Source organism: Pistacia vera, unplaced genomic scaffold, assembly GCF_008641045.1.
Source record: "Pistacia vera cultivar Batoury unplaced genomic scaffold, PisVer_v2 Contig183, whole genome shotgun sequence".
NCBI classification, from domain to species: domain Eukaryota; kingdom Viridiplantae; phylum Streptophyta; class Magnoliopsida; order Sapindales; family Anacardiaceae; genus Pistacia; species Pistacia vera.
In genome coordinates this window covers 332,007-346,713 of record NW_022195927.1, presented here as the reverse complement: position 1 = coordinate 346,713, position 14,707 = coordinate 332,007, and the positions used below count along the sequence as shown (strand labels likewise).

Sequence of the window (14,707 nt, the reverse complement as noted above, 5' to 3'; positions counted from 1 at the left end):
AGTAATAACTCAATAATCCTTATCGAGCTATGCAGTTAGGACTGTTAACGAGCTGAGCCGAGTTGAGTTTTTGGCTTAACAAGCTCGGCTCGTGAAAAGAAAGAAGAATTTGAGCAGAGTCTGAGTCGAGTCAATCCTCTAATTTCGTGGGAAAATGATAGACTTACCGATTGGTGTGTACCGATTTTGTACACCGAATGACGTGGCAAAATCCTGATCGTTGATTAATATTAACTGATAATAAATAAACGGTCAGGATTGTGCCACGTCATTTGGTGCACAAAATCGGTACACACCAATCGGTAACTGTAGCATTACTCAATTTCTTGACTCAACTCGTAAAGAGAAAAAAAGGATTTCGAACCAGGTTCACGAGCCAGCTTAATGAGCCGAGTTAGAGCCGGCTCGCGAGCCAGTAAAAAGCATACAATTTTTTTTTTCAATTCGGTGTAGATTTTCTCTCTCTCTCATTTATTATTCACTTTTCCCTCCAATTTATTATTGATTTCCTTTCTCTTCTCTCTCTCTCTCTCTCTCTCTCTCTCCAGACTCCAATGGCTCACGTTTCTCTCTCTCATTTTTTTTTTTTTTCTTTTTTTTGCCCTTTCTTTCTTTCTTTCTTTCTCCATGTTTCCCTTACTCTCTCCGGTCTCTACCAACTGTGAAGTTATTCTCTTTCTCTCCTCTTTTTTTACTTATTACTCTTTGCTTTCTCTTCTTTTCTCTCTCTCTAATGACACATGTTTCTCCTATTTTCTCTTTCTTTCCTTCTTTCTCCTTTTTTCCTATTTTCTTTTTCTTTCTTTCATTCTTTCTGCTTGTTTTCCTACACTCTCCACCAAATCTAACATTGACAACTTGCCTAAAATTGTTTGATTTGGTTTGATTTTAGGAGAAAGGATTTTAGTCGCGTTTTTAGGGATTTTAACATCGAAGTGTTCTTTGTCATTTTTACAAACTTTTTGTTTTAAAAATTTTAGTTTAGTCCCCTATACTTAATAAAACCCCTAAAACACCTCTAATAATTCGAGCATGACTCTGCTCACGAGCTTGACGAACCAAGCCGAAGCAGACTCGAACTATACTCGTGCTCTCTTACAAATTAAGCCGAGTCGGCTTGATTCTAGACAAAGTAAGCCGTTAACTAGCCATACATGAGCCGCGCCAAGTCGGCTTGTAGTGTGTCTTTTGTGAGTACATATGCTGAGAATTCCCGTATAAGCAGTTATTATTATTATTTAATTGAGCTCATTGGTCAGAACCCTTCAACGTTGCTCTGGCTTTTTTTTTTTTTTTTTTTGGTAAGTAAACGAGATAATTAGGACCTGTAAATATCGTGGGAAATTGGCGATAATTATGAACGAACTGAATATTTTAATTAAGCTGACCGTTGGAGAGACAGTCCTGGTTCCTCAAATTTGCACCGTTTGGTTATGGATTGATTGCATTCTCAAATTCTATTCACGAGACGCCCAAAACCAGAGATCGGCACTTAAAGCCCACGCGCCCACAAAGCCCACTTCTCACTCACGAAATGGTTGTGGCCTGCTGGGTCGGGTTAGGTTTTTTGGATTCGGAAGTTAAATATTTATTATGTTGGGATAACCACTTTCTTTTTATTTATTTTAACAATTTTTGTATCATTAAAATTTAATTTAATCTAAGAGTTACTATGATAGACATATTCACTCAAAAACCTTTTATTCAAAGTATTTGAAGATATAAATGTTATTAGTTATGTGTTAATGAACCTTATCCAGTAATAAAATTACTATTGTCATAGATTTAAATTTTGATTTTCTATAAGAACTTTTTATTTAAAAATTATAATGTGTTTTTAAATCTTATAGATATAATGAATTTAATTATACATAGATTAAATATTTTGAGAGTAAACAACTTTTTCCCACCTAAATAATATTTTTCACTCACAATTTTTAAAATATCACTTTACTATCTAAATTTATATTTCGTTTTTTATTTTAACATTATTGTGACCCACACCACAACCTTTTATTTCTTGATCATCACTCACAAAAATCTCAAACCCTACTCCCTTTGATCCTATCAATCATCAACAATAGAGCGATTAGGATTTGTATAGTCATCTCTCCTAAATCAAATTTTGATCAATCTCAATCATCAAAATCTAATCTTATATTACCAAAAGACTCATCTATCTTCTCTTTTTAAAAACCGTAACAATCTAAAATGAGTTAACTCTCATTTAGATAATAAAGTGATATTTTAAAAATTTATGGGTGAAAAAGTATAATTAAACTATTATTCTGATGGGAAAAAGTTCGTTAACTCAATATTTCGATTCCATATGGTTTCCTTAGTTACCGTGGATGCAGATTAAATAAATTAAAGTTTTAAGTGGAAAAAAAAAAAAGTTAAAAGCATACCCGTTTCATGGTCCGGCTGGAGTTTGAGCGAGCGAGTTTAAAGCTTTATCTACTCGAGTCGAGAAGGAAATTATTTTTAAAAAGATTTAATTCAAACTGGATCCGAGAGAAGAAGACCGTTCCTCGAAAAGTGTGTCACCTCTTTAGTTTAGAGTGAGTTCCCTCGTAACCTTCTCTCTCTTAATCTTTACGAACAAAGTCCAATTTTCAGGCCACTCTGTCTTTCTAGACATTCAGACAGTGGTACTGGTATCTTTGTTCTAAACAATAGGACTGTAACTGCACTCAACTAAACTAACCTTTTCAATGGTGGCTGGTAAGGTGAGAATGGCAATGGGTTTGCAGAAGTCACCTGCAAACCCAAAACAAGAACCTCCGCCACTGAAGCCACCTTCACCTTCGCCTAGCTCAGCCAAGGGCTCTTCTCAAAAGCCAGCCTTTTCACGCTCATTCGGCGTATACTTCCCTCGCTCCTCCGCACAAGTCCAGCCTCGCCCACCTGACGTCACCGAGCTGCTCCGCCTCGTCGAAGAGCTCCGAGAGAGAGAATCACTCTTAAAGACTGAACTTCTTGGTCAGAAGCTGCTAAAAGAAACGGTAGCCATTGTTCCAGTTCTTGAAAACGAGATCTCTTCTAAAAACGCTGAGCTTGAACGCTCTTTGAAAATGATCGAGTCTTTGCAATCGGAAAATGAAAGACTAAAAGAAATGCTCGAGGAGAGTAAGAGAGAAAGTGAAAGGAAAATAAAAGAAATGGAAGAAGAAATTGAAGAGCTGAAGAAAGCGGTGTCGGATCATAGCAAAACAGAGTCATCATCAATAGAAAGTGACGAGCTTTCTTCTTCTCAGAGGTTTCAGGGACTTATGGAAATCACAGTGAAGTCAAACCTCATCAAGAATTTGAAAAAAGGAGTTAAATGTGCAGAAAGTTCTGTTTGTTCAAGTTCTGATACTAATAATCATAAGCTTGAAAGGCAAGACTCCAAACGAGAAGACTCAGAAAGCGAGAAACCTACATATTCTCACTCGCGGTGTAACTCCGAAGAACTGGCTTACTCGTTCGAGTCGACTCATTCCAGTATCAGATCCCGTGTTCCTCGTGTTCCAAATCCACCGCCAAAACCATCTTCAGCTGCCTCAGTTTCATCTCATAATAAACTTACATCGGAAAAACAGATTCCGCCCCCGCCACCGCCGCCACCTCTTCCTAAACCACTTCCTCCCCTATCAAAGTCGGCACCTCCGCCGCCTCCGCCGCCGCCGAAGGGACTAAGAGTGGGTTCAGCGAAGGTGAGGAGGATTCCTGAGGTGGTAGAGTTTTACCATTCGTTAATGCGGAGAGATTCGCGGCGGGATTCCGGGGCCAGTGTGGCGGAAGCATTACCGGCTTCGGCAAATGCGCGTGACATGATAGGCGAGATTGAGAACCGGTCGGCGCATTTACTCGCGGTAAGCCTGGTTTCCAGTTTGGTTTTTTGGTTTAATTTTTGACCGGTTTTGCCACTGTTGTGACAAGTGACAGGTCTTCAGAGGCTTTACTGGTCCCCTACACTCAAATTTTTGAATTTTATTGTCTTCTTGTTAAGATAAAGACAGTGTTTAGATTCCAAGTCGGTGGTGAAACTAAATAATTTAGATAAAAGTGTAATTTAAATTTTGATGGACTTTTATGGCAATTTTAACAATTTATTTACTTTTAAATTGCAGATAAAAACAGATGTAGAGACACAGAGAGATTTCATCAGGTTTCTGATCAGAGAAGTAGAAAATGCTGCATTTACAGATATTGAGGATGTTGTTCCATTTGTCAAATGGCTGGACGACGAGCTTTCTTACTTGGTACATTTTGTAACTTCGTTTCAGGATTTTGAATTTAGTTGTTATAGATCATGGGATTCTGATATTGAATGTTGAGTTTGATGAATTTGTAGGTGGATGAAAGAGCTGTGCTTAAGCACTTCGAGTGGCCGGAGCAGAAGGCGGATGCATTGCGGGAGGCTGCATTTGGATATTGTGATCTCAAGAAGCTCGAGTCTGAGGCTTCTTCGTTTCGTGATGATGCCCGCCAGCCATGCGGTCCTGCCCTCAAGAAAATGCAGGCTCTGCTTGAAAAGTATGGTTTTTTTTTTTTTTCCCTCTTTTCTTTTAATCAATTTTATTTCATTTAATCAAACATTAGTTGCTAATTTTTTCTGCAACAGGTTAGAGCATGGTGTTTACAATCTCTCACGAATGAGAGAATCCGCCGCTAAGAGATACAAAGGTTTTCAAATTCCCATGGACTGGATGCTGGAAACTGGAATTGTAAGCCAGGTAAATAACTACTAACTAATTCAATTTAATGATGCTTAGCTTACAATTAACCTGTAGAATAATAAAATTTCGTTATGGGACGGCACCAAATGGGTGATAATTGGGTCACTCATTAGTCATTTCTACTCAAGCTAAGATATAGTAACAAATCTATCCTCTGGTGACCAAGTTGCTTCGATTAGACTTTGAAAGATTAGTTATATAAGTTTGTCCGGACATCTCCAATCATTAAAAAATAAAAAGTAAATAAGATAAATACAAAGTTATCATTTAGGTGTTTTTTCAAGGTAATCTGGTTTACAAATCTTGTGAGAGGTACAGAGAAAATTGTTTTGACATTGTCTCTTTGTATTATTATTATGGTAAGAGGGATAGTAGTAGTAGTCGGTTGCAAGATGACAAGGAGGTTAAATTATGCCTCATTTTCTCTGCCCAGCCTGCATGCGCACATGTGAATACCCAGATTCTAAATTTATTTGCTTGTCTCCTCTTTTTCACTTTAAGATTATTTGTCAGATTCTCTTTCTTCGAAATTCATCCATGTTTTTATATCCATTTTTTGCTTAAAAGGACAGGAAAGATCTAAGACCTTGTTGATTCTCTTTAAAAATTGCATAGAGAAAGGAAGAAACTTTAAGAAAATAATGATCCAATTCGTGTGTTATAAATTTATTTTATAATCCCATCACCAAAATTATAGATATATTTATATTTCTCGTTTGAACCCACTTATATTTAGTTGAATATTAGAATAATATTATCCTGTTCAGATAGTTGTATTGACATATTTGTCAATCTGGGTTTATGCTAAGATTTATATCTGTATTTTAAAATAATAGATCAAAATCTTCTTACAGTTTTCTTCATGTTTTGGAGCATGATGTTGTTTACCTCTATTATTATCTTTGGCTCATAATTGTGCAACAATGGTGTGCATAATTGCAGATTAAACTGGCATCTGTAAATTAGCTATGAAGTATATGAAGAGAGTTTCCGCTGAGCTTGAAATGGTTGTGTGTAGCCCCGAAGAAGAGACTAATTGTGCAAGGTGTTAGTTTTGCTTTCCGTGTACATCAGGTACCAAATCAAAGTCGCACTATTTCAGTATTTACTGATGAGGAGATGATACTAATACATTATTATTTTGACAGTTTGCTGGAGGATTTGATGTGGAAACAATGAGGCATTCCAAGAGCTGAGAGATAAAGCCAGATCATGCCACGTTCAATGCCAAAACCAACCTCACCAGAAATTGTATGCAGGTCTACAACTTGCTAATCTGTAGCAAACTTAGCTTCAAAATGCCACCAGTTTTTCTGTTGTAAAGATAGAACACTGTGTCTGTGATACGATTGCAAATCCCACCTTGCATTAAGATGGATTTATCATTTAGTATTAAAGTAAGATTAAATGATCCTATATCAAATTATTTTTTACTTCTGATGCCTGTCGTATTTAACAAAATATCGCACCTTCTAACACAAGAAGCTGTTTCAAAATATAAACCAGTAAATAGGATGTGGTGCCGCAACATTTTCTGCAATCCTCTAACTTAAAAACAGTCCATTATTTTAGATTAACTTACTCTATAAAATCCTTCTTTCTACTTATGTTACTTGCTTTCCTATCAGTTCTGATGGTATTTGTTCAGCTTCGGCAATTGGCATTGAATGTCACCAGCTGGACGATTCGAAGTTCAAGGCCAATTTCCTCACTACAGAAAACGATGAAATTCATGTGGCAATTACATAATAATGATTAATCGAACCTGATGATTTTAGATGTTTTATGAGACCAATATATATTTGTGACTCGCCTGAATTGAAATGTTGTTGCTGGAATTAGCTTTTCTAGATTCAAATGCTGAAGGTTCAACACAAAACATAGCCGATTGGTTTGATGACTGATGCTGGGGACTGGGGTCTTAAATCCGATATTCCTGACGAACTGAACCCAACTTTTCAATTTTTGCAATTAATGCTCTTTTTCAAATGCTCCTGCATCCCATTAGTTACTGTTGAGATAGTGCGTTTGCTTGGGAATGAGAGTTGCAAGGGGACTTTCCTACTAACAGTTTAAGACTTTTAAAATATCTCAAAAAGATGAAGGAAAAACTTTAAAAGAGTAGTTATAGTGGGCTATTATTTACTGCGTAATTGGACTTTTGGGATAGTATAAGGGGTTTGTAATTTTTCTTCTCTAAAATTTGCATAATTGTAAGTTTTTGTTTAATAGATTATTTCAATGGATAATGTATGTAGGCTAAATTGATTGGCCAAACTGTTTCAGAGTTAAAGTATGGCATGCTGATTGAGTCTACACCAAAGAATTTGTAAGAAAAATTGGAGGACATTTATGTGTTGAAATGGTTGATTAATCGACTATGTTTGAAAATGGATCTATATTTTCTAAATATGAATAAAAGTACAAATCTTCATGATGATTTAAATAAATTTAATAGGTATCTCAATTCTTTAACTATTTCTTATGGGTTAAAAGAATGAAGAAAAGATATTATATAATGAGAGGTTTCCGGGATTAAAAGAACTCATCACTCAACGAGATTTGCTAGTTGCAGAAAATTTTAATCTAGAAAAGAAGAGAGAGAGAGAGAGAGAGAGAGAGAGAGGCGATAAATCAAGATGGAGATCACCTAGTAGCAGAAATATTTGAACTAAAGCTCTGTAATGTTTAGTCAAATCAAGATGACTATAGTTTGAGCTATGCCAGGGAAGCCAAACTTTTTTAATTCATATTTACATTTACTATAATTATAAAGCTNGGGAGTTAGATAAATTAATTGAATGACATCTAATCTAACTTCAATATCATGGAAAACTCTATAACAGCTCACATGCACTCATTTCTAAGCCCTTTTCATTGCCATCTTTAATCAACAGATCTCCTGGCAATGAAAGGATATGAAACCAAAAACAAACAAACAAACAAACAAATTGCAAAAAAAAAGTTCTCTCAAAGACTAGAAATGGTGTCTGTAATCTGTCTTAATTCTTAAGCAATTTACAGTACTGAAAGTGACGTATCAACCATGTAACTCCAATGCATATGCCAATAACCTACTGATTACCCAAGGACAAGTTTATGCAACCACCCCACCTGAAAGTCGTTCACAGGAGCTTAAAATTCGCCACCATCTATATAAACTTCTAAATGTTGATCAAATATTGTTACAACTTATGAGCATTATTAGGGTTTTTACCTTAAATTACAAAAGTATAAATTTTTTTTGATATGAAACAAAAGATATATATTTCTCATCTTTGTATAAAGAAAATAAATTGAATCACAAATTATATATTTTTTTTAATGATCCAGATATTCGAGTTAATTTACGTGTATTTTAATTAATCCTTCGAAATTCTAAAATTATCTATCGAATAAAAATTTTAATAATTATTCCTATTAATAATAAAATTTTTAAGTAATAATATGCAGGGACCCAGAGAGAGTTCAAAATTTGTATTTTGTATTGCCGTGTAGTGTCTTTTGTGAGTGCATATGCTGACAATTCCCGTATAAGCAGTTATTATTATTTAATTAAGCTCATTGGTCAGAACCCTTCAACGTTGCTCTGACTTTTTTTTTTTTTTTTTCTTGGTAAATAAACGAGATAACATCAGGACTTGTAAATATCGTGGGAAATTGGCGATAATTATGAACGAACTGAATATTTTAACTAAGCTGACCGTTGGAGAGACAGTCCTGGTTCCTCAAATTTGCACCGTTTGGTTTTGCATTCTCAAATTCTATTCACGAGACGCCCAAAACCAGAGATCGGCACTTAAATCCCACGCGCCTACAAAGCCCACGCCTCACTCACGAAATGGTTGTGACCTGCTGGGTCGCGTTAGGTTTTTTGGATTCGGAAGTTAAATATTTATTATGTTGGAATAACTACTTTCTTTTTATTTATTTTAACAATTTTTGTATCATTAAAATTTAATTTAATCTAAGAGTTACTATGATAGACATATTCACTCAAAAACCTTTTATTCAAAGTATTTGAAGATATAAATGTTATTAGTTATGTATTAATGAACCTTATCCAGTAATAAAATTACTATTGTCATAGATTTAAATTTTGATTTTCTATAAGAACTTTTTATTTAAAAATTATAATGTGTTTTTAAATCTTATAGATATAATGAATTTAATTATACATAGATTAAATATTTTGAGAGTAAACAACTTTTTCCCACCTAAATAATATTTTTCACTCACAATTTTTAAAATATCACTTTACTATCTAAATTTATATTTCGTTTTTTATTTTAACATTATTGTGACCCACACCACAACCTTTTATTTCTTGATCATCACTCACAAAAATCTCAAACCCTACTCCCTTTGATCCTATCAATCATCAACAATAGAGCGATTAGGATTTGTATAGTCATCTCTCCTAAATCAAATTTTGATCAATCTCAATCATCAAAATCTAATCTTATATTACCAAAAGACTCATCTATCTTCTCTTTTTAAAAACCGTAACAATCTAAAATGAGTTAACTCTCATTTAGATAATAAAGTGATATTTTAAAAATTTATGGGTGAAAAAGTATAATTAAACTATTATTCTGATGGGAAAAAGTTCGTTAACTCAATATTTCGATTCCATATGGTTTCCTTAGTTACCGTGGATGCAGATTAAATAAATTAAAGTTTTAAGTGGAAAAAAAAAAAAGTTAAAAGCATACCCGTTTCATGGTCCGGCTGGAGTTTGAGCGAGCGAGTTTAAAGCTTTATCTACTCGAGTCGAGAAGGAAATTATTTTTAAAAAGATTTAATTCAAACTGGATCCGAGAGAAGAAGACCGTTCCTCGAAAAGTGTGTCACCTCTTTAGTTTAGAGTGAGTTCCCTCGTAACCTTCTCTCTCTTAATCTTTACGAACAAAGTCCAATTTTCAGGCCACTCTGTCTTTCTAGACATTCAGACAGTGGTACTGGTATCTTTGTTCTAAACAATAGGACTGTAACTGCACTCAACTAAACTAACCTTTTCAATGGTGGCTGGTAAGGTGAGAATGGCAATGGGTTTGCAGAAGTCACCTGCAAACCCAAAACAAGAACCTCCGCCACTGAAGCCACCTTCACCTTCGCCTAGCTCAGCCAAGGGCTCTTCTCAAAAGCCAGCCTTTTCACGCTCATTCGGCGTATACTTCCCTCGCTCCTCCGCACAAGTCCAGCCTCGCCCACCTGACGTCACCGAGCTGCTCCGCCTCGTCGAAGAGCTCCGAGAGAGAGAATCACTCTTAAAGACTGAACTTCTTGGTCAGAAGCTGCTAAAAGAAACGGTAGCCATTGTTCCAGTTCTTGAAAACGAGATCTCTTCTAAAAACGCTGAGCTTGAACGCTCTTTGAAAATGATCGAGTCTTTGCAATCGGAAAATGAAAGACTAAAAGAAATGCTCGAGGAGAGTAAGAGAGAAAGTGAAAGGAAAATAAAAGAAATGGAAGAAGAAATTGAAGAGCTGAAGAAAGCGGTGTCGGATCATAGCAAAACAGAGTCATCATCAATAGAAAGTGACGAGCTTTCTTCTTCTCAGAGGTTTCAGGGACTTATGGAAATCACAGTGAAGTCAAACCTCATCAAGAATTTGAAAAAAGGAGTTAAATGTGCAGAAAGTTCTGTTTGTTCAAGTTCTGATACTAATAATCATAAGCTTGAAAGGCAAGACTCCAAACGAGAAGACTCAGAAAGCGAGAAACCTACATATTCTCACTCGCGGTGTAACTCCGAAGAACTGGCTTACTCGTTCGAGTCGACTCATTCCAGTATCAGATCCCGTGTTCCTCGTGTTCCAAATCCACCGCCAAAACCATCTTCAGCTGCCTCAGTTTCATCTCATAATAAACTTACATCGGAAAAACAGATTCCGCCCCCGCCACCGCCGCCACCTCTTCCTAAACCACTTCCTCCCCTATCAAAGTCGGCACCTCCGCCGCCTCCGCCGCCGCCGAAGGGACTAAGAGTGGGTTCAGCGAAGGTGAGGAGGATTCCTGAGGTGGTAGAGTTTTACCATTCGTTAATGCGGAGAGATTCGCGGCGGGATTCCGGGGCCAGTGTGGCGGAAGCATTACCGGCTTCGGCAAATGCGCGTGACATGATAGGCGAGATTGAGAACCGGTCGGCGCATTTACTCGCGGTAAGCCTGGTTTCCAGTTTGGTTTTTTGGTTTAATTTTTGACCGGTTTTGCCACTGTTGTGACAAGTGACAGGTCTTCAGAGGCTTTACTGGTCCCCTACACTCAAATTTTTGAATTTTATTGTCTTCTTGTTAAGATAAAGACAGTGTTTAGATTCCAAGTCGGTGGTGAAACTAAATAATTTAGATAAAAGTGTAATTTAAATTTTGATGGACTTTTATGGCAATTTTAACAATTTATTTACTTTTAAATTGCAGATAAAAACAGATGTAGAGACACAGAGAGATTTCATCAGGTTTCTGATCAGAGAAGTAGAAAATGCTGCATTTACAGATATTGAGGATGTTGTTCCATTTGTCAAATGGCTGGACGACGAGCTTTCTTACTTGGTACATTTTGTAACTTCGTTTCAGGATTTTGAATTTAGTTGTTATAGATCATGGGATTCTGATATTGAATGTTGAGTTTGATGAATTTGTAGGTGGATGAAAGAGCTGTGCTTAAGCACTTCGAGTGGCCGGAGCAGAAGGCGGATGCATTGCGGGAGGCTGCATTTGGATATTGTGATCTCAAGAAGCTCGAGTCTGAGGCTTCTTCGTTTCGTGATGATGCCCGCCAGCCATGCGGTCCTGCCCTCAAGAAAATGCAGGCTCTGCTTGAAAAGTATGGTTTTTTTTTTTTTTCCCTCTTTTCTTTTAATCAATTTTATTTCATTTAATCAAACATTAGTTGCTAATTTTTTCTGCAACAGGTTAGAGCATGGTGTTTACAATCTCTCACGAATGAGAGAATCCGCCGCTAAGAGATACAAAGGTTTTCAAATTCCCATGGACTGGATGCTGGAAACTGGAATTGTAAGCCAGGTAAATAACTACTAACTAATTCAATTTAATGATGCTTAGCTTACAATTAACCTGTAGAATAATAAAATTTCGTTATGGGACGGCACCAAATGGGTGATAATTGGTTCACTCATTAGTCATTTCTACTCAAGCTAAGATATAGTACAAAAACTATCTCTGGGTGACCAAGTTGCTCGATAGGACTGTGAAAGATTAATTGAGATACGTATAAGCTTGTCCGGACACCTCTAATTATTAAAAAATAAAAAATAAATAAGATATAGTAGAAAGTTATCATTTAGGTGCTTTTTTAAGGTAATCAGAGTTTACAAATCTTGGGAGAGGTACAAGAGAAAATTGTTTTGACATTGTCTTCTTTGTATTATTATTATAGTAAGAGGGATAGTAAGTAGTAGCGGTTGCAAGATGACAAAGGAAAGGTTAAATTATGCCTCATTTTCTCTGCCCACGCCTGCATGCGCACATGTGAATACCCAGATTTCTAAATTTATTTGCTTGTCTCCTTCTCTTCACTTTAAGATTATTTATGTCAGATTCTCTTTCTTCGAAATTCATCCATGTTTTTATATCCATTTTTTGCTTAAGAAGGACAGGAAAGATCTAAGACCTTGTTGATTCTTTTAAAAATTGCATAGAGAAAGGAAGAAACTTTAGAGAAATAATGATCCAATTCGTGTGTGTATAATTTATTATATAATCCCATCACCAAAATTATAGATATATTTATATTTCTCGTTTGAACCCGACTTATATTTAGCTGAATATTAGAACAATATTATTCTGTTTCCAGATAGTTGTAATTGACATATTTGTCAATCTGGGTCTATGCTATGATATTTATATCTGTATTTTAAAATAATAGATCAAAATCTTCTTACAGTTTTCTTCATGTTTTTGGAGCATGATGTTGTTACCTCTATTATTATCTTTGGCTCATAATTGTGCAACAATGGTGTGCATAATTGCAGATTAAACTGGCATCTGTTAAATTAGCTATGAAGTATATGAAGAGAGTTTCCGCTGAGCTTGAAATGGTTGGTGGTAGCCCCGAAGAAGAGGAACTAATTGTGCAAGGTGTTAGATTTGCTTTCCGTGTACATCAGGTACCAAATCAAAGTCGCACTAATTTCAGTATTTACTGATGAGGAGATGATACTAATACATTATTATTTTTGACAGTTTGCTGGAGGATTTGATGTGGAAACAATGAGGGCATTCCAAGAGCTGAGAGATAAAGCCAGATCATGCCACGTTCAATGCCAAAACCAACCTCACCAGAAATTTGTATGCAGGTCTACAACTTGCTAATCTGTAGCAAACTTAGCTTCAGAAATGCCACCAGTTTTTCTGTTGTAAAGATAGAACACTGTGTCTGTGAATACGATTGCAAGATCCCACCTTGCATTAAGATGGATTTATCATTTAATTATTAAAGTAAGATTAAATGATCCTATATCAACAATTTATTTTTTACTTCTGATGCTTGTCTCGCAGTATTTAACAAAATTTCGCACCTTCTAACACAAGAAGCTGTTTTAAAATATAAACCAGTAAATAGGATGTGGTGCCGCTACGATTGCAAGATCCCACCTTGCATTAAGATGGATTTATCATTTAATTATTAAAGTAAGATTAAATGATCCTATATCAACAATTTATTTTTTACTTCTGATGCTTGTCTCGCAGTATTTAACAAAATTTCGCACCTTCTAACACAAGAAGCTGTTTTAAAATATAAAGTAAACCAGTAAATAGGATGTGGTGCCGCTACATTTTCTGCAATCCTCTAACTTAAAAACAGTCCATTATTTTAGATTAAACTTACTCTATAAAATCCTTCTTTCTACATTATGTTACTTGCTTTGCCTATCAGTTCTGATGGTATTTGTTCAGCTTCGGCAATTGGCATTGAATGTCACCAGCTGGACGATTCGAAGTTCCAAGGCCAATATTCCTCACTAACAGAAAACGATGAAATTCATGTGGCAATTACATAATAGATGATTAATCGAACCTGATGATTTTAGATGTTTTATGAGACCAATATATATTTGTGACTCGCCTGAATTGAAATGTTGTATGTCTGGAATTAGCTTTTCTAGAATCAAATGCTGAAGGTTCAACACAAAAACATAGCCGATTGGTTTGATGACTGATGCTGGGGACTGGGGTCTTAAATCCGATATTCCTGACGAACTGGACCCAACTTTTTCAATTTTTGCAATTAATGCTCTTTTTCAAATGCTTCTGCATCTCATTAGTTACTGTTGGGATAGTGCCTTCGCTTGGGAATAAGAGTTGCAAGGGACTTTCCTACTAACAGTTCAGACTTCTAAAATATCTCAAAAAGATAAAGAAAAAAACATTAAAAGAATAGTTGTTGTTGGCTATTATTTACTGTATAATTAGACTTTTAAGATAACGTAACGAGTTTGTAATTTTTCTTTTCTAAAAATTACACAACAGTAAGTTTTTGTTTAGTGGACTATTTCGATGGATAATATATGTAGGCTAAATTGATTGGTCAAACCACTTTCAAATTCTTACATTTGATTTCTTTTATTTTTAATTGTTTGCTTTAACTTTGCGTTTGGTTGTGAGAATCTTTTTTCCCAACAAGTGGTATTAGAGTCTAAGGTTCGTAATCTGAAAGAAGCAAGATAGAGAGGAGGCTACATTTAAGATTAATCAGCGATTGTTAGGCATCTCAAATTTATGAAGGTATGTCTAATTTCGAGGCTCCTTTATTTAAGGGTAAAATTAATTTTATGTGATGGCAAAATATGATACAAGACCTTTAAGTACAATAAAGCCTTCAAATGAGAATTATCAATACAATCAGATTGGTCCTAGCTTTAGAGATAAAGTATAGCATCTACACCAAAAGATTTGTGAGAAAAATTGGAGGACATTTATGTGTTGAAATCGTTGGCTAATCGATTATATTTAAAGATG

General features: G+C 35.6%; 2 protein-coding genes across 2 annotated transcripts; both read left to right on the top strand.

Moving 5' to 3' along the window:
* Positions 1 to 2,524: 2,524 nt before the first annotated feature.
* On the top strand, positions 2,525 to 7,057 carry LOC116126730 (protein CHUP1, chloroplastic-like). Its single transcript, XM_031412393.1, is given in 11 exon segments — positions 2,525 to 3,857; positions 4,116 to 4,247; positions 4,340 to 4,521; positions 4,610 to 4,721; positions 5,667 to 5,679; positions 5,682 to 5,754; positions 5,756 to 5,798; positions 5,873 to 5,903; positions 5,906 to 5,983; positions 6,373 to 6,461; positions 6,983 to 7,057. Coding segments are annotated over 11 exon segments (1,971 nt in total). The 5' UTR covers positions 2,525 to 2,714.
* A 2,498-nt stretch (positions 7,058 to 9,555) lies between these two features.
* Positions 9,556 to 13,224, top strand: LOC116126747 (protein CHUP1, chloroplastic-like). Its single transcript, XM_031412413.1, has 6 exons — positions 9,556 to 10,888; positions 11,147 to 11,278; positions 11,371 to 11,552; positions 11,641 to 11,752; positions 12,721 to 12,855; positions 12,932 to 13,224. The coding sequence occupies exons 1-6, from the start codon at positions 9,746 to 9,748 to the stop codon at positions 13,058 to 13,060; spliced, it is 1,833 nt and encodes a 610-aa protein (XP_031268273.1). The 5' UTR covers positions 9,556 to 9,745; the 3' UTR covers positions 13,061 to 13,224.
* Positions 13,225 to 14,707: the final 1,483 nt, after the last annotated feature.